Source organism: Galeopterus variegatus, unplaced genomic scaffold (genome assembly GCF_000696425.1).
Source record: "Galeopterus variegatus unplaced genomic scaffold, G_variegatus-3.0.2 Scaffold1036, whole genome shotgun sequence".
NCBI lineage: Eukaryota > Metazoa > Chordata > Mammalia > Dermoptera > Cynocephalidae > Galeopterus > Galeopterus variegatus.
Window position 1 is genome coordinate 139,967 of NW_007727147.1, and position 26,849 is coordinate 166,815.

Consider the following 26,849-nt stretch of genomic DNA (forward strand, 5'->3'; position numbering starts at 1 on the left):
AAGGAAGGAAAGAAAGATCACAGTGGTGTGCTGGACTTGCAGAGGGAGAGAGCAGACCTAGGGATACGAAGTGGAGTGGGGAGCGGGGGATGGGGAGGGAGGTTGGGGGCAATTGGGTGGGGGACATATGGTATAATTGCAATCTGTGGTAATGAGAATGCTGCCAGTATGGATCTGGACATTATATCCGGCACAAGTGGTGACAATCAGCTTTGCATCTCATGAATATTCATAACCAATAAAAAAGATCTGCATAAAGAAATTACATTAAAAAATAAAATAAAATTGGGCCGGCCCGGTGGCACACTGGATAAGTGCACTGCTTGGGAAGTGCGGCGGCGCTCCCGCCCGAGGGTTCGGATCCCACATGCAGACCGGTTCCCGCTCACTGGCTGGGCGAGGCGCGGGGGCAACACCTAGGTTTGCAATCCCGTTGCCGGTCCCCGGTCCGGTACAGGGGCAACACTGAGGGTTGCGATCCGTTGCCGGACACGGAAAAAGACAAAAAGACAAAAAAAAAAAAAAAATAAATTAAAAAAATAAAAATAAAATAAAAATAAATAAAATAAAATAAATAGTAAATGTTGTCCTGTGCCTCTGATTGAGCGTCCCCCCCAAATTTGACTCCCACTATGACAGTGTTAAGAGAGTGAGAAATCCTATTATGGTAATTAAAAGGTGGAGACTTGAAGAGGTGATTGGACTGTAGGACCATGCCCTAGTAAATGGATTAAAAATGGTGGTCAGGGGTGTGGTTCTAAGGGCATTAAAAGAAGAGCACATAAGAGGTTAGTCTCTCTCTGCTCTATGACTTTCTGCCACCTGAGACCCCTGGGTCACTGTCACCACCACCAAGGCCTTCACCAGATGTGTTCCCTGGACTTAGGACTTCTCAGCCTCCAAAACTCTAAGTAATAAATTTCGTTTTCTTTACAAATTACCCAGTTCCATGTATTTTGTTATACGCAACAGAAATGGACTAATACAACCTATAATATCCAATTGACAGTTTCTGGAAAAGAGTTAGAACAACCAATGAACAAATATCCTACCCAGCCTTCCTACTGCAAAACATTCCAGATTTTCAGTATAAACTCCAGGCAATCCTTTCAAACAGTGTCATCATCCATAAGCCAATAATAAAGGATCTATAAGAAATGTTCTTGGGCCGGCCTGGTGGCGCACTGCTACAGTGCGCCGCTTGGGAAGCGCGGTGGCGCTCCCGCCGAGGGTTCGGATCCCACATACAGACCGGCCGCTCACTGGCTGAGCAAGGTGCGGGAGCAACACTGAGGGTTGCGATCCCGTAGCCGGTCACGAAAAAAAAAAAAAAAAAAAAAAAAAAAAAAAAAAAAAAAAGAAATGATGACTAGAAAGATGGTGAATGCTTGTAATTGCTTCTAGATATAAGGCTTGCATTGAGAAGTATCAGTCCAAGCTTCCTATAAAAGAGCCAGGGTCATGGTACCATCCCCGAGAGGTCTCCTTAAATTCTAAAGGCCACAAAAGTGCTGTTAGGTAAACACGTGATGGGCATTCAGCACAGCTGATGTAGTTATAAACACACCAAACTTCGCTTATACAGCAGGGCTGTATTTTATAGCATTCTCTCTCATGATTTCTCAAAGGGCACATTTTAGATTAATAAAGCTAAGTGGGATACTTATGAAATCATTCAAGCAAAAAATCCCAATTCATTTAAAAAATGAGGTTATGAAAAAGTGACATTTGTTAGTAGCTGGGAAGCTGAGACCAAAGTCCTTGATCTATTTATTTCTCTTTTAAGCAACTGTTACTCCATGGTATGCCTTTTACAATTTGGAAAAGTTTAAAGAAAACTACAGGCCACGTGGCTAGCTCTGAGTCACTCATAAATGGATTTTAGGAACACTGTTATCAACTATTTAAAAGGCATTTTAACTGTATACCTGACAAAAGATATAATTTTCAGAATTTCTTTCCAAAATTAGAATTAAATTAACCTCTTACCAAAAAATGATTAATCTCTCTCTCCTTCTTCCAGCTCATTTACCCTCAGATATAGATGTTTAATTTAAATAGAAGAAAGAAGTCTTCCTGGGGCCCACATCCTCCAGGAGCTTACTGTGTCCTGTCTCTCTTTCCCTTCATCAGGAAAGCTTTCTCCTTCAGGCATTGTAACCTGGCTTCCACCCCAATACTCAATTGACACTGGGTCCCCAAAGTCATCAAAGATTTAACTACAAATACCTAAAGGCCCTTTGCCATGTTCATCTTTACTTACCATTGTGCAACATTTGACTTGGGATTTTTTCCTTCTGGACCCTCTTCTCTTCTCATGCCTTCCAAGATGCCATTTTCTCCTAGCTCTTTCTCCCTTTCTGACCTTTGTTGCAGGGTGAAGGTAGGAACATTTGGTTTTGTTTTTTTAACAGCTTTTCTTCTTATGTCTCTCCCGTTCCCTCACTTGTTGGGGTTCAATACTTCGTTCTCTTTCCTCTCACTCAATGTGCTCTCCCAGGAGATCTCATTCACTTCTTTTCCTACCTAAATAAGGACTCTCAAACCCATATATTTAGACCTCACTTCTCTCCTGGGCTCTACATCCCTATTTCTAACTTCTCACTGAGCATCTGGACCAACAGATAACTCAAATTTAACACTTGAGAAAACAAATGAATCACCTTTGCCACTTGCTCATTCTACATTCCTTATCACAGTTAATGGTGCCACCATCCTTTCAGTCACCCAAGCTAGGATCCTATTATCTTTGATTTCTCTGTATTCTCATCTGCCCACCACCATCTAATACATAAAGTTCTGTCTTACTCTACCTTCTAAACGCCTTCAGAATCTATTCTCCTCCCTATTGCTTTAACTCAAGCCCTCATGTGGGCCACTGCAGGTTTTATAACTGGTCTCCAGCCCATCTCCTAAGCCACCACCAGAAAATCATGTCAACCACCTGCTGACAAAATCCTTTAATGATGACCAACTGCCATAAAATCCAAACTACTGAGTGTGGCACACAAGGTTCTTCATGACCTACCTGCTACTTACCTTCCCTGCCCTCTATTATTTTCCCATAGAAAATCTGTTCTCCAGCCAAATGGAACTATTTGTGGATCCCATTTTCTATTTTCATGTTTTTGCATATGTTACTTCTTCTGCATGGCATGCTCTCTCCTCACATCATACATCCCATTTTTTCTTTTAGACCTCTGTCCAAATGGTAATTCCTCAGTGAAGACTTCCTTAAGCCACCCACTTGCAAGAATCTCTCTTTCCTCTTCTTCCCATGGCATTTTCCCATCCCTGTTGTAACTATTCATTTTATATGTCTTTACTACTCTCATCTTCTAGAGAGGTCCTTGAAAATAGTGAGTTTATAGTATCTTTAGCACATGGTACTGTTAGGACTCATTAAATGTTTGTTTTAGAAAAAAAAGGTGAATGTAATTTATACAAGCCCTAGTGAAGATACTTCTTTATACAGATAAGCCATATTAAAAACTCTCCCCCACAAAAGAAAACAAAGTTGGTATAAGTTGTAAAAATCAAAGTTGCCAGTGCTTGCAGCTTTGAAAGATAAAAATGACTGTGGTTATGGCTTATATCTGTTCATTATTCCAATAAACATTTACTGAAGATAAATTAGAGCTCTCCCTTGATAAATCTGCCAAGTAGCAGAAGTTTCTGTTTTACTCCATAGTGAACTGTTTTGGCAAGTTTTCCAACTATCTGCTCCTTCCTTCCCCACAAATGGCACAGGCCTTCAGGTCTTTGGCACAGGCCTTTCTATCTTCAAGTTCACTTGTCAAAAACACCAAAGGAGTTTTCATCAGTAATATATGGTTGATTATACTCAGTATTTGCTGAGTCAGGCCTTTACATGTTAAGCTTCACATTTCTAATTTTAGAATAAAAGATTTTTTTCCCACTATTTAATGGAATTACAAGCATCCAAAAAAAAAAATCAGGTAGTTTCTTTAGAGGATCCTTCAAAATACAAAAGGCCCCAATATGAACTTGAGTTAGTTATGGATGTTTTGTGAAGTGAGACAAAAAAGATAATCCAAGGTCTCTCCATGATATGCCCCAACCCCTACTCCAAAAGTGAGCCCTCCAGTCCTCTGTGGGTAAGAGTTTGCCTGAAAAAGCTGCTTGTGATTTTTTTTTTCCCCCAGTTTTGTGGGGGTCAGAGAAGCCTATGTCCTGCTGTTATCAACTTAATCCAGGACTACAATATTCCATTCCCTTCAAGCTTGGTTTATCCTTGCCTTTCCTCAGCATAAATCAGCAATCTTGTCAACCTCCCCAGTTTACCTTAATCCAACCTCCACCTTCCAATTCCTTTGGCCTGAGATTCAAAAATACATATTTATATTTTTCTGTATTTCCGTTACTCTTAATAATTTCATAGTATAACCTCTTTATCTAATCTCTATGCTACCTTTAATTATAAAACTTTTGACAAATGTGGCACTGGAACACTTTTTCCCTAATAGTGGTTATGTTATTACATAGTTCATATCAGTGCTCCTACCATTTTGATATAAAAAACAAAGAAAAGTCTCATTCACATAAAATATAGGAGAAAAGCCTGAAAAAGCATAATAGAAGAATCTGCATTTTATTAAGCCTTCCTGTAATTTTTTTAAACTTCTTACAGGAAAAAAAAATGCACTCTAACTTTTCTTTCTAAGATCTAGAATATTTTCTTTTGAAGTAGGAAGAGGAAGATATTGTTCTCCCATTAAACAAATAGGACAAATGAGGCCCTCAGAGGATAAAGATGTTCATTTGGGACTGGCCCATTACCATAGCTTTTCACTTAGCTTGCTTTCATTTAAAAGAAATATGATTGGTTTGTCTTTCCTCTCTCACCTGAAATAGTCTCTGATATTGGGGATTTGGGATTTTGGCAGTTGGAAACAAGTCTTCAGTGGTGTCTTCCTCCTCATCTTTCTTTACCAAGCTCATGGAGTCGATCAAAGCGTCAACAGCACTCAATTGCACCTCTTGAAATGAGGATAAAGCAGCAGAAAGAAAAAATGATTATCTCCATTATTCCCCACTAAAACAAATGTTTTCCATTTATAGATGTTCACAGCAATATTGGCAGGTTATACAGTCCAGGCTCTACCAAAAATATTCTCTAGTTATGCAAGTACTTAATATGAGTCTCTATTTTCTTATCTGTGAAAACAGCTGTTTAGAGTAGTTTATCTCTTTCCAGCTCTACCATTCAGAGAACCTTTGACAATGGAATATCGTATCAAAAGCAAAAGAGTTTTTTCCACAGGAATGCACTACAGCCATACAAAAACCCAACTTCCATATGGAGATTCAAACAAAACATTCAGTATTCAGTGAGCTAATATTAAAAATATTAGTAATTAGCTAAAGGAGAAAAACATGAAGAAGAAAAAAAACCTTCTAGTAAGGAAGCATAAACTTTATAAGAATTGAATGTAAGTTTTATCAGAGTATATAGCACCTTAACAGGAAGACATTACTGGACCAGAGTGAATTGATTCCTTCAGTCTCCCCAGTCAGAATCAGCTCTTTCCTCTCCCAAAGCCTTGTGACACTAATCACACTGCATACATGCACACCTGTGTACATCTTACCCCACTCCATTCAAACTAAAGTTCCTTGACAGCAGAAACATGATATCCTCTTCTTTATGTCTCTCCTAATACCTAACAGAAAGCAACTGCACCTCAATAAAAACTGACCAAATCAACAAAAATGGCACAGCCCAAAGCAATGTGGATAAAAGGCAACTCTCCCAAAAATGTTTCTACCTAAACCACCATTTGTCACTTTCATTCTGCTGATTCATACAACAGTTCAGCTGTTGAGCTGAAGCACTGTTTTGGGATCATTCACAGTATAGACGAAAGGTGGAAAAGAGTAAAGCAGTTCATGAAAAGTACATTATGCTTCTGTTTTTCGCCTTTGCTAATATCCCCTTTGCACAGCTGCAACCACACGAAAAGGCAGATTGTTAGTTATTGTGAAACATTTCTGTTTTTGGACTTTTCAGGGGATGTTTCAGGCAGTGACACAGCCATCACTATCTTAAGCTGACTAATGCAGGGTCCACCTGGCAATAGGTAGGAGGTAATACTTGTATGTGTGAACAGTCAGTGATTTTCACCTACTACTACAAGCTAGTATCAGGCCAGATCACTCTGGCATTGCATACCCCTCCATAAACATCTACTTGGAAAAAATACCAAACAGCTTTAAGGATCCATTTTTCCAGTGAAGAAAATGTAAACAGAAATATGTCAACTCAGAAAATAGATCAACTGATTGAAAAGATATTTAATGTTTTAGATCCTGAGTAATTTATAATATAATAAGAATTTCTAAACAAAGTTCTCTTTTTTAAATAATCTAGTCATTTAAAGTTTGGAATTATCAAGAAGTAGAGACAGAACACTGAAATACAGAGGCAACTTCTATACATTCATTCTTCTCTAAATCCACCGGGATGCAGAGGGACTCATCGCTAGAAGGAAGGCAAAGAAACAGGCCTGAGGGATCAATTTGATTCTTGGTCTTTTTACAGCACACTGATCCCAAAGGGTCTAACCAAAACACATAGAAAGAACACAGTTTTGTGACTCACCTCACAATTCCCCAATCCTACAGTGACACAGATAAATATTTAAACTCATAAATCAAAACATCTACTCATCACTTGTTGATCTTTTTGGTACGTTCTCACATTCTGCCTCCTATTAAATTTTATTACGACTATCTTAAACAGTGAGCTCTCTGGAAGACAGGACCTGTGGCTGTGAGAATCATTCTGTATAGCACCTTAACATTTGCAGCCAGATGCTTAAAGAAGGCCTTTCTCATTAAGCTTGAAGCAACTCCTGGAAGCTAGAAATAAGTAACGATGAGACTTAAACTATTACTGTAAACTACTAAGAAAGAGCAAGGAGAACAGTTCATCTCCAGTATTGTCACTTTTTGGTTCGAAGTTACATCACCTTTTATGCAGGGCACTGAAGTCACAGGTTTGATACTACACACAGATACACTTCAGCGGGGGCAAACCTTCTGCTCACAGCTTGAGAATGGATATCTGTTACCAACAAGCTGCTCCCTAGAGACATGCTCAAAGTCAGAAGGGAGAACTAGACAGTTTTTGGAGAGTCTAGGGCAAACTTATCCCTACTGCTGGAAAGACACTTGATGAACCACCTTCATCATTACTGTGTATGATTGTATCCAACTAACTCCACCAATGTGAAATCCTGGCCCCAACCAATGACTGCAGACAGGTGACTTCCCAAGAACAGTATGTGTGTAGAGTCAATTAGTGAGCTAAACGGAAGTAAACTCACCTGTGGGAGTGTACTTCCTATTATTTTTCAAGGATGAAAACATGTATTGCCGCAAGTCTTCCATGAAAGGCAGCTGTACATATACTAAACACTAACGAGAAAGAAAGGGGGTAAAAACAGAAACAACCAAATTAATGGAAAAATATAAAACTGATCTCAAATGCCATGAAAGTGACATGAGAAATAATTCAAAAATCAGACAGCTCAAATCTGGTACATGAAATGTAAAGTGTTTTGATTTCTGCTATTAGCTGTTCACAATTGTAAACAGTATGAAGAATACTAAACAAAAGAAATGCCTAAAAGAAAGACTACTAAAGGATAACTGTAAAATGCAGGCCAATACAACAAATGAGAAGAGGCAGGGTGCTTGGCAGGCTAAGGTGGAAATCAAGATATCTGCCTTCTCTTCCTAGCTCCACCACAGCAGGTTCTCTGGGAAAAAAGAAATGGTAAGGAATCCACACCTGTGTTTTAAATAGGGAAGCCCTAAATAAACTGAATTTCACAAGGATCACAACAAAATCACATCTTCAACCTTTATTCATAGTCCCCATTTGCAAAAATGTAGGTAATTTTACTTCCCATTTGTTTCTGAGAAAGATGAGAACCAGAGGTCATGGTTAATCTTACTCATTCAATTTAATAAAAAGCTTCTTATATACTTTTACAATTTATGTTGTTTCCTCACAGCTGAAAGTGTGATTCACAGACCAGTGGTACCAACATTACTTGGGAGTTTGCGAGAAATGCAGAAACTGGGTCCCACCCCAGACCTACAGAATCAGAATGTGCATTTAAACAAGATTCCCAAGAAATTCTCATGCACATTAACAGTTGAGAAGCACTGCTTAGAATAAAGTAACTGAAGAAAAAAAATAACATGAATAAAAGAGACCTGTAGGTTTTACCTCATAAGCATCCTTGATATAAGGAAAAGCCACGCCAACTTGAGGGTTAGCTCTTTTGTCATAAGCATATCGAACTATGGCCACCATGTCTAATTCTTCCAATGCGTGAATCAGGGAGGAAAGCGAGATGGCAGCTGCCTTATTAATTAAGAAAGACACATGTATTAACGCACAGCCAACAAGTGAGAATCTTCATGGCAGAAGTAAATACTTGTAATGGTGTTAGCCATTTTTTTACTATTTCAGATTTTTCCTTCAAAAAGTGCCCCTTTACTCACTTCAAGGCCAAACTGTATACATTTGCTTTTGATTATTACAGTATCTCTTCTGAGACTTTATTAACTAAATCCTCTCTCTTAGCACTTCAACCTTCCTTCTCCTCTGAATTTATACCCTTACCCTATAAATAAACTCAAGTCTCAGCCTTCCTAAACAAAATCTTTCTTTGTCCCTCTCCACAAATTACTATCTCTATCTTTCCTTCTCTTTACCTCTAAATTTCATAAAATAGCCTTGCTGTTTCCACTGCTTAGAACACAATTATTCTTCAATACAATCCAGCTACTGCTACACTTTCTCCGTTGGCTTCAGAAATGACATTTTCTTTGTGGGCCACTCCTCCCCAACCTCTTCTCTTCTCCCAACTGACTTTTAAATTCTACTTTGGGCCTTTCTCTCCTCTTACTCTAAAAAGTCTATTTGGGAATTATTTCATCTAGTCCCACAACTTGATGAATAAAAAATCTGTATATTCAGCTTTAAAACTCTCCTGAGATCCAGACTTAGACTGCCCAATAGTTGGCAGATATTTCATATGGCATCTTCTGGTGTCTGAAAATGTCCAAAAATAAAACTAAACTTACTACCTCCCACCACCCCCATTCTCTTCCTGTATTCCCTCTTTCCATTAATATCACCACCCAAACCAAACTAGTGCTTCAAAGTCTTCGATAATGCCACTTTTCTCATACCCAATCTTCAATTGTTCCACATACTCTGACAATTCTACCTCTATGCTGTCTCTCAGATCCACCTGTCCTCTTCTGTCAGTGCCTCCCGTTTACAGAGCTGTTCATGTCACTCCCTTCCATAAAAACTTTCAATGGTTCCTCTACTCCAGCCTCACTAAGCTGATCATTGATCAGGGGCAGGTCTTGTACTTTCCCTCCCCTGCAGCTTCTGCTCACACAATTTCCTCCTAGCTAAAATGCCTTCTGAAAATCTCTGGTTCTCTAACTTCTAACCCATTTTCAAGGCTCAGTAAATCTCCCCATTTCAGATTTGCCTTGGTCATCAATCTCCCTCTCCAGAATTCCTCAAACACTATGTACTTTTGTCAGTATCACAGCTAACCTGTATCAAAGTTATCTATGTAAATGTAAATTCCCATTTCCTCCACTGAAAACCTATGACCTCAATACTTTGCCATCAAAATCCTCTAAAGATTTCATAATAGATGCATTATCTTTTCAGTTCTGTTCAAGGAATATTTACTTAATACCTGTTATGGGTTGAATGTGTCCCCCAAAGTTTCATGTATTAGAAACTTAATCCCCACTGTGATAGTGTTAAGAGGGTGGGAAATTCTATTTTGGTAATTGAAGTGGTGCCTTTAAGAGGTGATTAGATTGTGAGGGCTGTACCCTTGTGAATGGTTTGATCATTCATGGAGTAACAGACGTGGCATGATGGTTTTATAAGGAGAGCAAGTGAGAAGCTTCTTCTTCTCTCTCTTGTGCTCTGCCATTTCACCATGTGATTCCCTTTGTTGCTTTGGAGTCACCACCAAGAAAAAGGCCCTCACCAGATGTGCCCCCTGAACTCTGGACTTCCCAGCCTCTGGACTGTAAGAAATAAATTTCTATTTCTTTATAAGTTATCCAGTTTCAGGCATTCTGTTATAAGCAACAGAAACGGACTAATACAGTACCTATTCCTTGCTGGTATTGTCTTAGGTATTTGTCTTTCCCTGTGGGAAACAAAGAGGAGTCCCTGATCTCACTGAGCTAATACATTCTTTGCTAGCATAAATGAGGTATGTACCAAATACAGAATGTGTTTGTTCTAATAACAAGTCTTCTAAGAGAGGACTAGGTAAGCACAACGGGAATCTGAGGAAGGGATTATGTCCAACTTGTCAGTTTTTATTTAGGTGTCTTTGACGGGACCAATTAGGATATTTAAAGGAAGGAAGGATGAGGTCATGAATGACTGTTACATGATAACACAATACTATATCTGTGTATAACTCAACTAAAGCTCCGTTTCCCTACCTTCTTCCCTTCTCTTCCACATGCAGTACAAATCAGCACGTGAAAGTGTAGATTCTCTATACAAAAAAAAATCATATGCTAACGACCAGAGAAAACATCTTTTTAAAAGAATTATTCACAGAATCATAGAATATTTGAGTTGAAAAAGAACAGTATTCATCTAGTTTAACAACCCCCATGATACATATGACTGGTGGTAATAAAGACTGCTAGGAAACTTACAGGGATGGGAATCTGAATGCCTCACAAGAAAACAATCCATCAGGAGATCGTAATCCTTGTTGACAAAATAATTCTTCACCTTGAACAACCACCACCGCCTGTTGGTTCTAGTTCACTCCTCTGGTAAGAATCATAGTCTAATTTCTATTTTACGTGATAATCCTCTAGAAGCATGAAGAATGCTATTATGTGTGTTATCTCTCCTACTCCCCTATCTACCTACACAAGTCTTTTCCATGCAGTTTTTTACTGGAAAAAAAATTGAGGAAGTCCTCATATGACGGTACTTCAAAAAGTTCATAGTAAGAGTCATATTATCTTTGAATTCTATTTTTCCATGAACTTTTTGAAGTATCCTTGTATGAAATAGTTTCCTTACTCCTCTGCTTATCTCATAAACTACAATTAGATAATATCATTCTCTGATTACATCAAAAACTGACACCAAATAGTAGCCCTTTGCCATTAATAGATGAAAATTTTTTCCTGAGTTACCTGAAAGTGACCCTATGATATACAGAAATCATATGAGGCTAGATTTGAATTACACAATTCACAAGGCTGCCCTAAGCTAACAAATCTAGATAATCTCCCAACATAGCTTTGTAATACAATATTCATCACTGCATACCCCGCATTTCTCATGAAGTCATCAAAATTTTCTTTGTGTTAAAGGGACAATAATTGGAAGCTAAAACTTCAGAAGTTAAAAATGCAGTTAAGTCATAGTTTGAAAGTATATACCAGACCTGCATGATTCCCAACGGGATTTGATTCAGAAGAAATCCATAAACTAGGATTCTCAATTTGAACACTTCACATAAGCCTACTGTGCTCTAATGAATCTATTCAGTACAGAGTAGAAGCCAAGAATTTTCTTCTCCTAATTTTAACTAATCTGATAGAACAATGGCATGCCCATCTACTAGATCAGCAGCCAGCTACCTTTCAGAAGTGAGGAGAAAAAGAGGACTATACCAGTTACACCACCACCCTGCCCCCATCCCAAACAAGTCTTCTAAACCCGGTTTACTAATTTCAAATGTAAATACTTCAAGAACTTGGAAACCTGATACTAGAGTGCATCTTCCAGTTAAGATCATCTCCAAGGAAATAACAAGTTCTGACTTGGAGGTCGAACAGAAAATATTTACAGAGAGGATAGGTGTGGGTGCAGGATGCAATAGGCATGGATGGTGAACCAGGCAGAAACCAGCCTGAAAACAGGATATCTTGGGGAGGTGGGAAAAGAGTACAAAAGGGAAGGGGAAAAGACAAAGCTCCTTAGTGATGGAAGTATTCAAGTGAGTCACTGAAGCACATCTCCAGGATGTCTACGCCAGCACTAAACGTCCAATGTTTATGAAAATCAAAATGTCCACATGACTCCAACCCTCCTGAACATTTGACCATGAAATTCCCATGTCTAAATATAGTTGTTCAAAATGTTTTTATCTTTATTAGTTACTTGGTCTCCAATTGCAGGACTATGTCCTCAGGTTTTGTGCTCATGCTACAAAAAACTCATTTATCATTTCTCCATTTTCAGAGTTAAAGGGCAGGAAATTTTCCCACTGCTATTGCAAGAATTCAGGTCATTTTAAACTATAAATGCCCCAACAAGTCACTTTCATAAAATGGCACTTCAATTCTGACCCTTTGCCAACTCACCTCATCATCTCTTGCTGCAAAGACCTTTAGAACTTGATTTCCCATAAAGAATTTTCTCTGGACCTACAAGAGTAATAGAGGAAAAGAACTGGTTTTGATTCAAAATAAGTAACATATATAACCATAATGCCACACATTACTAAGAAATTCTATTCAAAATGCTCTTCTGAAAAACATTCATAAATACTAAACAAACTTATTACTTGAGGTTCAATTCAATTCAACACGACAAATATCTGAGCACCGAGTATATGTCCAACATTGTTCTGGGTACTAGAAACACAACAAAGAACAGGATATAATCCTTCCTTGAGGAGCTTAGATAGATAAGTACGAAATTAACTGCAGTGCAGTATTACACTCAAGGGTTACATGGCACTTACAAGGGCATATAAGAAGGGCACTGAACTTGGTTACAAAGGCTCAGGGAATGTGAGACAAATGGAGACACCGAAATCAAGACTTACAGAAACAGACTTTTCTCTTATAACCAAGAGAAAAGTCTGGGCACCAGAGTCCCAGATTGATATAATAGTGTGAATAAAAGTCTGGAAGGACATAAAAGCATAGTACATTTGGGGAACTGCTTTTAAAGCAGTGCAGTGCCATAGTGTGAGGGGAAAGGTGAAAAATTAGAGAGATTAGCAAAGATCAGCTCATGAAGTCTCTTAGGAACAGTTAAGTGGTTTGGACTTCACCCTCAGAAAAATGACGAGGCACTGATGAATTGCAAAGAGACTGGAGTGAAGAATGAATTAGAGAGGGGCAGGTATGAATGAAGGGAAACTAGTTAACCAAAAACAAACACTGCATGTTCTCCCCCCACTTTAAGTTCAATTAACTTATCTAGTAGAGTATCAGAGGGGTCAAAGCAGCTCTACCAATATCCAATTAGAAAATGAATATTGAAGAGTTCCCCAAATTTTAACTATCTGTACTTATCTAATGAGGTCAACTTTTCTCTGATCTCTGTAATCTGGAGCCTGGAGTTTATTTGTAAGAACATGCCATGTGCTGTATTGGCCAATGTTTCTCATACATTTTTTTTCTGCCTTCACACCTCTAAAGCTGAGAAATTATGAGCACTTTCATGTTAATAGCAGCTCAAGAAGACTGAGTCTCAGAGGTGTGAGGGTGAGGCCCGTATAATTTAAATATCCTTCATCTCCACTTCCATTCCCCATTTGAAAACCATTATTCTAAGAAATATAGATATAATCCTATATTTTTAATTTGCTATATTCATATAGACTTACTTGCCTTATTAGAATCTGAAATAGTTCTTGATTGATTAAAGAATAGTTAATGACATCTTTTCCTAAGGCACTTAAATGACGTTTCAAGAAACAGCCTGACATTTGGAGGAAGTTGTGGCTAAATTCTTATCCATCTTATAATTAGATAGTAAGAATACTTGACAAGTTGGAGTAAGACAAATTAAAAGGCCTCTTGAAATTTTAAAAGAGAATAGCTCAAAATTTGAAAAAAAAAAGAAATACACACAGAAAAAAGCCCAAAACAAAAAAACTATTTTATAAAATGAAAAATTTCACATCAAGTCAATTCAGAAATGTTAGTTTGTCAACATTCCAGTTTAAGGGGATTTGGAACAATATGTGATCTTATTAATTTAAAAACAATCACTAGTCTTTTCAAAGGTGCATGCTTATATTTTATCTTAGTAACTATGGAAAACACCTTGCTTTTAACACCTCGTGTGCTTTTGTTAAGATAATATATGAAAGCAGGTTTGTAAAATGGGCTATTCAAAAATGAGCTTGTCCATCTGGTGAGCAGATTACAACTGAATAATGGCATAGGCTCTGGAGTCAAATAGAACTGGGTCAAAACCCATCTCTGTCACCTTCTAGCTGTGTGACCTTGGGCAAGTTACTTAACAGCTCTAAACTTCAATTTTCTAATGTATAAAACACATATCATAGCACCTATCTGAGAGGGTTGTAATAAGAATTAAATGAGAGATTATATAAAATGCTTAGTACATTGACTGGAATATTGTAATTACTCAATAAATGGTAGCTATTATGATTATCTTAATTGTACCTGAAATTGTACTTAAAATTGATTTAGAGCTAAAAGCAAAAAGTTGATTTAGAAAACACTTCATGATTTAAAAGTTAATTTTAATAAAATTCTTTTAAAACAGAAAATGAATTTTTTGTTCTGTTTGCTCTTTTTTGCTTTGTCATTTAAGTAGACTCTCACTCCCACCCTGACACAGGTGATTTCAATTTTTTGAGTCCTGAATCACACTTGAAGGTGTTACAGATAGGTCATTTCTATCTATTTGTAAGTAGGCAGACCCACTTCTCAATAGGCCAGTTTCTACAAATAGGTCTGAAACAGGGTTTTGTTTCACTGAAAAGACTCACAAGCATTGCTGTTAATAATCATAAATTTTAAGTTTATATACCTCCCATAGTGAATAATTTTATTTTTAAGAAAAGCATATTTAGCATAGCTTGTTAGAGAATTATTAGGGACTCACAACACCCAAAAGTTATTTATTCTTACCATTAAAATCTTATTGGCTTCAAGTAAATACTCCCAATTTTCAGCTTATGAGTCTTGAAGATGTACATAAGAGTTTGGCATAAAAACATCCCCCCCAACCTCACTGAATTAGTCTAATGCTGAAGTACACAAGGACTATATGCTAGAATAACATGATGAAGTCCCAATCCAGAACTTTGGGTAATATTTATTTTCACTATAATTCCCCCTTGAGTTCTTCTAGAACCAATAAAAATCTATTCATCTTATAGAGGTTAAATAAAAATACACATAAAAAGATACACTTTATACTAATTCATTACAATTCATCTCTTTGGCTGCCTACCTCAAGAACATTTAATCTAAGATCTCCGGGAATCTTTTAACAACCCTTCCTAGGATAGTATATAAGCCACGGTGAATTACTGCATTTCCCACTGTGTCTCTTTTGTGTATCTCTGCATTGGTTTCTAAAAACATATGACTTAGGGACAAGATTCGCATCCTAAAATCCTCCATTGGACATTGAGAAGAAAGGTGACTAGCATAAATCAATGATATTCTAAGAGTTAATGGTCATTCAAAATCCAGCCAGACCTTCAATTCTCTAAAACACTCCCTTTATATATGTTATACATGTTATGTGTGTTATGTATGTTATACAGAACAGTTCAGAGAAAGTAATACAACAAAGAACTGGATACTGCTTCTTTAAGGCTACTATGTGCTATGATGACCAGCAAAACTAAAAAGTGACTTAACTGAATCCATTCTTCAGATTCATGCTAAGACTATTCTACATCTTGGCTTTTATCTTCAAAAATCAAAGATGGCAGCACTAACCCCCACACTACATTTTAGAAAAACTGAAAGTAAAATAAAAAAGGTCATTTATTTTGTTCATAATTATACAATAATTGCTGTACCTGAGAAGATCTACAAAATCCCAAAACAGAGAAGCACTTCCCATCCGATTTATATTTCATTTGTTCTTCATCCACTTTAGAGAAAGGAATGATATCACTTCCATAGCGGAACCCTAGAGAACAAGAGAAGAGAATCTGTTAAACATAAGGGGCTTCATTTTCTACAAGCTGAAATTAGCTCTACACATACACTAACAATATATGTACACTCCAGAGCAAGCCTCCATCTTCTATTCCCTGGAATCAAATTACTGCCCCTTGTGCTCAAAGGGGAAAAGAAGCAGCAGATACGCAAACCACATATACAATACAGAAGTGATTAAAATCTAATTACATTTTTTGAGTAGCATCTTGGCTGTCTAGTTACCTTAATGATTATCCAGCCTAGAAGAAAGAGTGTGGCAAATGCAATGTACCAGTTATCCTCCAAAGATAACCATGCTTACTAAAGTATATGCTTCATTTGAAACATAACAACAAGAACATATTTATTCAGAAACCTGGAGACTCATAGAGAAAAAAATACCCATAGAAAAATTGCAGAACAAAATGTTCACAAAAACGCATGCTGTAGATATGCAATGCCAATAGGAAGAAGCCAAAAATCCTGTTTAGAAACATTCAACTGATAAATTGCATATTTTTCTGTATTTAAATTTATTTTAATTCTGGAATTTAATTGCATTTTTTCCTTTTTAATTACTTAAGATATTTATATAAATATAGGTGTTGGCTTCTGAAAAAAAACGAACAAAAAACTCCAACCCTGTTCCATGGTCTCTGCTCTATGGAAGATCATGCCCTTTCAATACATCATATCTTACATGTTTGGTCGAGAAGGATCATCAAAATCCAAGGATTCTGGCCTTGGGTAAATGCAAAGGAAAGCATATGCATCTTTATTCCACGAAATAAAAACAAAATTGTGTTTTTGGGGGCCGATTCTGTGATCCAGTGTTTATTTGTTCCTGTTAGTCGGTTGATGTCATATATTTAATTAAAAAGACACATTTCTATTTTCATATACCTTTTTTAAAAAGCTGGTGAAGAAAAACCCACAAAAGTTCTAACAAAAAATTAGCAGAAAAACATATGGCACATTATTAAGAGTGGTATCTAAACCTAACGTTTTTTCTAGCTTTTTTCTGTCATCATTTTCTTACTTGAATCATTTAACAGTAACTTGAAAGTTCCAATTAAAACTACCTGTGTTTTCTGGTTTATATACTTAAAGGGCAAATAACTTCTATACATGGCAAAAAGTATAAAACAGACTACAACATATAGCCATATTCCTTTGCCCACATGTGTATACCATTCCCTCTGTGTAAGAAAGAGAACTCTACACATCAGGGGTGGGGAATGCAGGACAGGCAAAGGAAGCTTGTGGGTAACTGCAAAAGATAAGGGAGAAAAGATGCACTTCTATGCTTTTTGAACTCAAACAATTTTTAACTATTTCCTCTTCATTTCCCTACCAATAAATTTCCTTTTTGCCTAAGATAACCAGAGCTGCTTTCTTTGCTTATAACCCAAAGAATCAGTACCCTCATCTCTAGTCCCTTCTCCTTCCAATCCACGCTACAGCCAGCTGTCATACTGATCTTCCTAAAATACAGCCCCAGTGACACTCTGCTCCTCAACACTATAAATGGCTCTATGTTGCTTCCGAAATTATGTATCAACTCTTAGCCTATTATTCAAAGCCTTCCATTAGTCAGTCCTAATTCAGAATACTATGTAGGAACACAGGCTCTGAAGTATCACATCCCTAAATTCAAATTCTGCAACTTGTTAGCTGTGTGACTTTGGATATGTTAATGAATGTCTTTCAGTCTCAGTTCCCTTATCTGTAAAATGGAAATAACAAGAGTGCCTCCTTCATTAGGTTGTTGGGACGATTAAAAGAAAAAATGCAGGCTATAAGATGTTACCCTCAAGTACTAACCTATATATGCCAATACACTGACCCATCTGGATTACTTAGTATCTCTGAGAAGGCCCTCTACTTTCTTGGTTATGTGCCTTTAATCGTGCGTTTCTTCTTGAGACGGGCCAGTCACACTAGGATCAAATGATTAGCCAATGATGGAGCCATGATTCTAATCCAGGTCTGATTCCAAAATTCATGTTCTATGCTACTGAACTGAATTAAAGAATTCGTAGAAATTATAGGGCATTAATTGAAGGAATCATAACCACTACCACCTTTAAACTATTCTCCCTCCAACACACACAAATATATACAATGAGATACAGTGCCACAGATGAAAGGAATTTTTTTCAAGACTTGCAAATCAAAACTATACTGGGTAGTGCATAAATTTATCTAAGGACCCTGGCTTCTATGTTAACCATCATTTGGTATCTTATAATTTTCATTTTTAAACATTAAGACATTCTCAGCTAGTTTCTAAGTCTTTTATATAGAGATGTCATCTAGACACACTAAGCAAATGAGTATAAAGTATGAGTACAGCTCTAAAGATTCTAGTGAATATAGTGATATTACAAACACAAATAATTTTTCTTATCCCCTAAATTAACTTAAGAGAGCATATCTGGTAGGTTATAAAACCTGAAATTGGCACTTAGAAGAAGAATCACCATAGAAGTCAAAAATAAAACAGAGTAAACAAAAAAACTTGCTTCAGTCACATTAATATAAGCATTCTCCTAGCTAGTGAATTTCAAACTTTAAAATAAAGCCAAGTATTAAGTCCTATCACTCAAGACATTTAACTCAGAGACATGGAATACCTGAGTACACTCCTGTGAACCATCCTGTCTTAAGACCCAACAGATGAGCTAAAGAACCTAGTGTCTCACTATCCTCTGAAAGTTACATCTCTAGAAGTCAGAGAAATATCTCTAAATAAATAATGATACAAATCCAAGCCTGCCTCACACCACCTTGAAGAAAATCTCTTTCAGGCAAAAATGAAAACTCTCACTGGCGTACCTTGAATAGTATCCTCTTTTGAAACTTCAGTTTCATCATCATCATTTAAGCAATAAACTGTTTCTTTTTGTATATCTTCTCTTTTTAGGGTTCTTGCATCCACAACTGTCCAAGACTTTTTAATCTTCTCCTGTTGAATCTTATTTCCAAAAGACAAATAGAGGGAAAACAAGGAAAGCTAGTATTCCAATTGATAGACGATGAAAACCTAATATACTCTCTGGTTCACAGACAAAATTCCAGAACAACTAACCTGGCTACATTATTTTGCTTACTCTTGCCTATTATGGAAATCTTAGCTTATTTCATAAAAGGACATACCAGATAACTCTCTCTACATTTCATTTCCCCTTACCCAGGGTAATCCACAGATAAATATTTATATATACATAAACTTTTCTATACAAAACCCTCAGACTGTCTAATAAAAGGGGAACCATATATATTTTATCACAGTTTTCCAACAGAAAAGAAAGAGAGAGCAATATATCAGCAGTCAGAAATGAATGAGGAAATTTGAAAAGGAACTTGAATAAATAAGAAAGAGAGGAGACTATATCCTCATTCCTATGGATACTGTTCTAGGCCTTCATGGAACCATTTAAAATAAATAAAAAACTATTGCCAGGATTCTCATGAATGTATTATGTTTTGAAATTAAGTCCTTGAATATACAAAAAACACTCAAATATATAAAAACATGTTTTTGTATATTTATTTTGTATGTTTAAAATGTTTTTATATATTTATTTTGTACATTAAAAAGAAAAAGGCCAGGAGGATCACAGATCCCTACTCAGACTGGAATGTCATCAAATAACCACCAAAAGCAACTCATTTTTGAAACTGTGCTACTATGTATACATATATATTTAAAAATGCAGTTTCACAGTAACAGCTCATCATTTGTTGTATTTTGTAGATGCAGTGAGTATCAGATAATTAATAACTGAATAAGGTGTGACTGAGTCTCCAAAACTCTGAACTTAACTCTGGTACATTATCTATATTTCTGCTATGATACTACAGTGACAGAACTTAGAGCATTTCATTTTCTTTCTTCAAAAAAAAAGAAGAAAGAGAGGTCTGGAACTCATGATTAGCAATCAGTTATCAATGGTGAGAAAGAGAAAAAGGGAATCAAATTCTATTTTAAACAATTCTTCTTGTTTGATCCCAGATTTCTGTACCAAAAAAAAATTCTTAAAAATTCCTGTCCTAGCATGCCTTTTACATAAAATACTAAACAGAGATTAAGTGAACAGGGAAAGCAGCTAGAGAAGCAGTAATTATGGTTCTGAAAAACCCACAAATGAATTGTCAGTTCCTTATACAAGCATATTTATCTGCTTGGCAACATTTCTTTAAAAGGGTACCCACCACTTACCGATTTATAGGCCACAATCTTTATAGACAAATTGGAGCCAATGGTCAGTTGGCAGGGCCAGGGCATAGAACACCTCTCAATTTTCTTAAAGACACACAGTTGTCTCAGACTCTCACTTAATAAAGAAAAACATATAATTAAAGCAACAATTTAAAAATGTTAACTTGTGCTGAATGATGCACTTAGTATTCCAGAATGAGAAGTGAGATATTATTCATTATAAAGAGAGGACCAGCAGGGGATGGCAGGAAAATGACAACCACAAGTTGGGAGAAAGCCAAGTTACCAGTGAGTTGGCTTAGGAGGAAGTAGGAGCGAAGTTACATTACTGACAGGTGAAAACAAACATCTCTATCTTCCTCTATTCAATCTTTTCTTTCAACTCTGCCAGTGTCTTAACATTTTTTCAGGACCAAGGACACCTTTGAGTATATGATAAAAGCACACGCACAAATGAGTGCACACAATATAAAGGGTTCACCAACTCCCTGAAAACCATAGACTTGAGGATAAGAACCTGTGTTCACAGGTTGGGCAGCATCCTATAACATCACTGCCTATAACTCTACAATTCATTACTTAATTCCAACTTTCTTACATAAGAGACATGGTATGTTTTTATATGCATACAATACAGAGAGTTAAATAAAGACTATCCAGGGAATAAAGGAACTTAGTTGTCTGTATTTAATCTTAAGATAAAGCAGATAACTCTAGGTTTCCTACTGGTGGGAAGAGCTGGAGGGGGAGGAAGAGCAGAGTGCTGCTTCATTTAATCAAGAGTGAAGATCAATTCTATTTTTATTGAACACAACAGAGGAGGTTACAGGAGACAGATGGAATTTGTGGTATTCACTAAAATAAGGAGCAAAGGAATTAATGACCAAATGCACTCAAAGCAAATAGCCCAGACTTTATGATGGATCTCCTTGGTACAGATGAAAAGTAGACCTACAAAGAGGTAAAGAGAATTGTCTTACATTATCCATGCAGTTATGAACAGAGATGTCTCAAGAGACTAATTTTCAGAAATAATTTACAATGAATAGTAGATATTCCACTGGACACTGTGCTTCCAAAGCTTATGATACACCTTGGCTTTAGATATGTTGGAGAATGAATGGGTCTGAACCAGGTGTAACCCACAGGACATTACTAGTCCAAGTAAGAGTCAGGTATAAAACCATCATGAGGTTTGGATTCTGTTTTGGAGAAAATTCTAAAGACCAGTGTACAATAGGTAAGATCTGAGAACAACTGAAAGAGTTCTGCAGTACAGCTGAATCTCCCCAAGTAGAAATCAAGTTGTCTTCCTCAGATCTTCTATATGGGGATAAGTCTAGTCCAGTGCTGTCCTATAAAATTTTCTGCAATGATGGAAATGTTCAATTTCTAATCATGCCAGCCCAATGGCCTATTAAGCACTAGTAATGTGGCTAGTGTGACTAAGGGACTAAATTCTTTAATTTATTTAATTTTAATTAACTTAAATTTAAATAGGCACATGTACTGAATGGCAAAGTTCCAGTCCACAACTTCATAGCAGACCTAAAATCAATGTAGCTCAAATTGCCAGGACAATGCATAGTTAGTAACCTACTTGCTTGCTATGCTATAGCAAGGGGAAAAACAAACAAACATTTTTTAAATAGTAATTTGTGTTGGCCTATAATTTGATATCATGGTTAATATGTTAACTTAAGATGTGTATTCCCAGATTTGAAAGAGAAAAAACTTAGGAACAGATATCTGAATATACTGTGACAAGAACATGCTTTATACCAAGAAACTTCGCTTTCCAGGATTCCTCATTGATTCCTTTGACAACTCCTTGGAAGATTATAATTTCATTTCTAAAATTTCCATAATTTTTCAATGATGTCTATATTTAGAAAATCAGGATGTAGTGTTTGTCAATAATAGCTCACCATATATATTTAAAAACTGTGGCTGAGAAAAAAAATCAGAGTATACCGTACCTACTCAAAAAAAATTCTATGGGCTGTCCAGTTAGCTCTGTTGGTTAGAGCATGGTACTGATAACAGCAAGGTCCAGAGTTCAATCCCCATATTGGCCAGACACACACACACACAAATTTTAGTCACTGAATCTTTCCTTCGATTGAGAACTTTGCTTAAACTGCTTGTATTTTATTATTGATTGATAAACTGAAATTAATTCATGAACATAAAGTAGTATTATCCCTGAGAATTTGAACCCACACAAGCTATACTGCTTGATAAAATACTCTACTGCCACTTTTATCAAATTGAGTCCCTCAGACAAAAACTATTCCAGGTGCTATTGATCCCTCTCTGGTTCTTTGCTCAAAACAGATGTATGTCCAATTCCAACCAAGAATAAGGCAGATAAAGGAGATGGTCTCTCCCATAGTCTCTATGTGGATGGCTGAAAAAAGTAGTTTGCTTTATTGTTGTATGGTACTACATGGATTTCACTTTTCTTAAACCATTTTGCCTTTACAACAACAATGTGAAATAAGGAGGCTAAGAATTCTTTACATTTTGAGTTTTTGCCTTTATTTTTTATTTTACTTTTTTGCCTGATCAAACTATTTTGTGACAAATAGTTTTTAAAAAATCACTATACCATAGTATGCTGCTTTCTAAAACCTAAATCAGAGGATAAAAGAATATTGACTGTCTCAGACCTCATACCACTCTTTATAATTAAGAATATTTTTAGAAAAAGAAAATCATTAGGGACACCTCTAATCAAAAGAGAAGTCGAAGTGGGTATGACAAAGTTTTATCAATGTTTTCACTCTTTACCTGAAGGAATAAATTTCATCCAGCCCATCTTCACCTTCTAAAGACATCATCACCTTTTTCACCATCTTAATACCTTCTTTTTGCTGCTCAGTAATTCCTTTTTGAGGAAAGGAGGGTCCATGGTGATCCAAGCACAAGCTGCCGTCACCTCTGTCCCCAGTTCCATCTTCCTTAACAATTGGGAAAGGCAAACTATGAGGAAAAGATCAGCAGTAGTTAAGATGACAAGCTCTGAAGCCAAATAATAAACTGGATTCCAATCATGTGACTGTCACTCACTAGCAATCAGAAAACAGGCATGTTGGTCAACCTCACCGAGCTACAAATTTCTTATCTGCGAAATGACACTTACCTACCTTAGCCAATATTCTTTCAGTTTCAAGTGACTAAAACCTCTTTAATTTGGCAAAAAGGCAAAATTAACTGCTTATGTAACCAAATAATTGAAAGGGCAGGGCTGCATGTAGCCTTACAATGACTAGACCCAGGATCTCAAATGCTACAAGGATCACCTGATCCTTTTACTTTCTCTCTCCATATTTCTCCTTCGTTTGTCTTTAGACTGGCTTTACTCTCTCAGACTGGCCTCTTTCACGTTGCCCCTGAACATGTTCAAGCTCTGCCACCATCTAAATGTGTCCCCCAAAATTCACATGTTAAAACTTTACCACCAATGTGATGGTATTAAGAGGTGGGGCCTTTAGGAAGTGATTAAGTTATGAAAGCTCTGCCCTCACTTAACGAGATTAGTGACCTTATAAAGAGGTTGAAGAGAGTACCCTTTTGCCCTTTCTGCCCTGTAAGGATGCAGCAGCACGGCATCACCTTAGAAGCAGAGATCCCTCACCAGACACCAAACCTACTGATACCATAATCTTGGACTTCCAGCATCCAGAACTGTGAGAAATAAACTTCTTTTGTTTATAAATTACCTTGCCTAAGGTATTTTGTTATAGCAACAGGAATGGACTAAGACAAGCTCACACTGCCCAAATCCACTACCTAAGAGGGACTCAGTATTTCATCATCTGGTTCAAATTTTAAAAAACCAGGAATCAGTGGTAGCCTGGAGATCTAGAAGATGTCAGCCCTCATTTAAGCCAGGAAGTTAGAGTTCAGGAAGAAATACTTCTTAGAAAAAGGACTGGTGATATTCTATGCAGACCAAAAAAAGCCCACTAACGACCATTTGAATTTATTACATAGATTTAGAGAATGTGTACAAAATATTAAAACTCAAATATTATTTTAAGTAGAAAATTCCTATACAAAAATCAGTTAATTGCTAGAAATAAGTAAAACCCAATTTTGTTCTTATGTTTCACTCCAGTTTGACTGAAATGAGACTAAAATTAGATTGGGATTATCAGTCACAGGAATATTTGACAATCATTATACAAATTGAAAAATAAACCAACCTAATATATTTTATGATACTACTGTATATGGCACTTTATAAATGTTTTAATGTAAACAATCTCATTTAATCCTTACATATTAGGTGGACTGAGATTTCTACCTCCATTTTCTAAAAAGAAACTGAAGCTAGATATGAAATAATTTGTCACATAGCTAATAAGTAATGGAGCAAGGACTGAATCATTGACTGAAAGGGCAAGGTTCTTTCCACTGTAGCCAACCTCCTTACTTTACTCCTGGAAACAGGAAGAGCAGAAGTCAGCAACCTTTCCAATTCACTCAATATTACCTGCCGGCCAGCCTTCTATCATTTTATTTGTTATAGTCAAAATAGGGTTTTCTGTTTAATTTTTTTCTACGTATACTGCATTTCCAATCAGATAAAAAGCTTCCAGGGAGCAAGGTGTGACACGTAGTGTTTGTATCAGGTTACTGCTGTTTCCATAGCATCAACCAGGAAGAAGGGACAAATGACATAAAAATGAAGAGTCAGGAAGTTATCCTGGAAAAAGAAGTTACAATAACAGTTCTTTCTACCCTACATTAGACTGGAAATAAGCTTTCTCAGTAGTCAGTAGAAAAAACTAAAATCTACATCCAAGAAACAAGCCTATTTAGAACACAATGCTTCACTGGGTTGCTGGTGTTTTTTTAGACTGACTAGAACAAATCAATCATACAAGGCATACACCAAACCATAAAACCATAAACTCTACTTTGTATGCTGAAGATTTATAGCACAGGAAGACAGCAAGTTACCCAGGAAAAAAACACAACCTGTCAAATAACAGGCAAGTAGAAGTAAAGGCTATGTTTCCTCTTCTGTACCCTTTATGAATTGCTCATGCAAAAAAAAGTAGCCCTTTCAAATGACACCGACAGAAGTGTAGTATGCTTCAGCCATGGAGAGGTATCCTGAGATTATGAACAGGGGGCAGAAGCTAAGCTGGGCTTCTGAAGTACTGAGAAAACCTCGATCCAATAAGGACTGTCACTTAAAGAGCACTTAATTTCTTTGAAGTACCATCTGAAGTATCAGTTTGATGGGTTATTCTGAACTATTTTTCTATGGTCCTACAGAAGGAAGATGTCCCTCAGCAGTCTTAAGAGATACATACACGCAAGAGAGGTTCTTAATTACTCACGGCAGGCATTTTAAGAGCCAAAGGCTTGCCACTTTGAGCTAGAGGCTTCTTGGTATAGTTATCAACTTGAAAAATAAGTGTCCCCAGAAGATTAATAATTCAACATCCTATACCATCACTCTGCTTTCAACAAAAATAGGACAAGAAAAAATGGGTTTCAAACGTGGCAGGAATGATTAGCGCAGTAAAAAGAACTTTTTGTTACAGATATAAAAAAGAGAAAGTAAATGCTGGAGGGGAAATTCGAGTTGTGAGAGAAGGGACTCTCTCCCTAACAAATTATGATACACATTTTCCCCCTATATTTGCATATTCCATCTCCAAATACACATAATTAAATTACATTTTATATATGCATCTGCATCCTTTAGGTTTGAACAACAGTTAAATATAAACACTGTATGTATTTAAAATGATTACCAAGTTGACATTCCTGTTCATGCAAAAACATCTATTGTCTGTAAAACAGTTTTCTAGAACTGTTTAAGAAAAGAAACCATCAATGTGGTAATCGTTTGCATAAAATCTTCCATGTAGGCAGGAGATAAACTGAATATCCTCAAAAGACTCTTCTAATTCCTCCACTCTGAGGCATTCAAGAACAGTGAACAAATAATCTATTAGTGAGCTCAATTCCTCTGTATCACCATGACTTTCATCTCTTTATTATCAAAACTCAGAACATTTTCTAGAATACAGAGCCATTAGTGTCTGCTGTGGAGACAGTCACCTGACAGATTCCAACTCAGAGCAGAAAGAGAAGACTCCCATGAACCAAGTGTTCTATTAAAGGGTCCCGCTCACTGCATTAGGAGATCACAGGATTTGTTTACATACATTATTCCTAGGATCTTACAAGAACTGCAGGGAGATGCCAGTTTTCTTCAAGTTATGAATTATAATATCCAGCTGATCTTTGCTGAATGGGCTGCTGAGATCAGTAAACACTTCAATATGCCTCTTGTCAAACTTCTTTCCTCTAAAAGAAAGAGTTAACATTAAGAAACCATTCTCCTGAATTACGTTCCACAAATTCAAATACATTTGGTCACGGAGCAGAGAGAGGCTAAGAAATGAACTGGATACAGTTAATAAATGTGATGACCTTTTAGAAGTCCATGTATTATTGATGCTCAGTTAAGCTTCTATTAAAAACATAATCAACCCTCTCATGCTTTGATCATCTTGGGCAAAATTTCTGAGCATTACGGAAATATTATGTTCCTGAATTCCTAACTCTAATAACTTAAAGACGTGGTCACTGTGTTTAAAAAAGA

At 36.7% G+C, this 26,849-nt stretch overlaps 1 protein-coding gene across 1 annotated transcript in view; it reads right to left on the reverse strand.

Annotated features, from left to right (window-relative positions):
• The window catches only part of XRCC5 (X-ray repair complementing defective repair in Chinese hamster cells 5 (double-strand-break rejoining)), an 85,977-nt gene that overhangs the window by 49,119 nt on the left and 10,009 nt on the right, over positions 1 to 26,849 (reverse strand). Inside the window, exons 5-13 of the mRNA XM_008574354.1 lie at positions 26,429 to 26,551; positions 23,009 to 23,200; positions 20,216 to 20,330; positions 18,829 to 18,967; positions 15,867 to 15,979; positions 12,427 to 12,489; positions 8,261 to 8,398; positions 7,350 to 7,440; positions 4,867 to 5,000 (exon numbers count right to left, since the gene is read on the reverse strand). Coding sequence (XP_008572576.1) covers positions 4,867 to 5,000; positions 7,350 to 7,440; positions 8,261 to 8,398; positions 12,427 to 12,489; positions 15,867 to 15,979; positions 18,829 to 18,967; positions 20,216 to 20,330; positions 23,009 to 23,200; positions 26,429 to 26,551 — 1,108 coding nt within the window. The remainder of the gene's footprint in view (positions 1 to 4,866; positions 5,001 to 7,349; positions 7,441 to 8,260; positions 8,399 to 12,426; positions 12,490 to 15,866; positions 15,980 to 18,828; positions 18,968 to 20,215; positions 20,331 to 23,008; positions 23,201 to 26,428; positions 26,552 to 26,849) is intronic.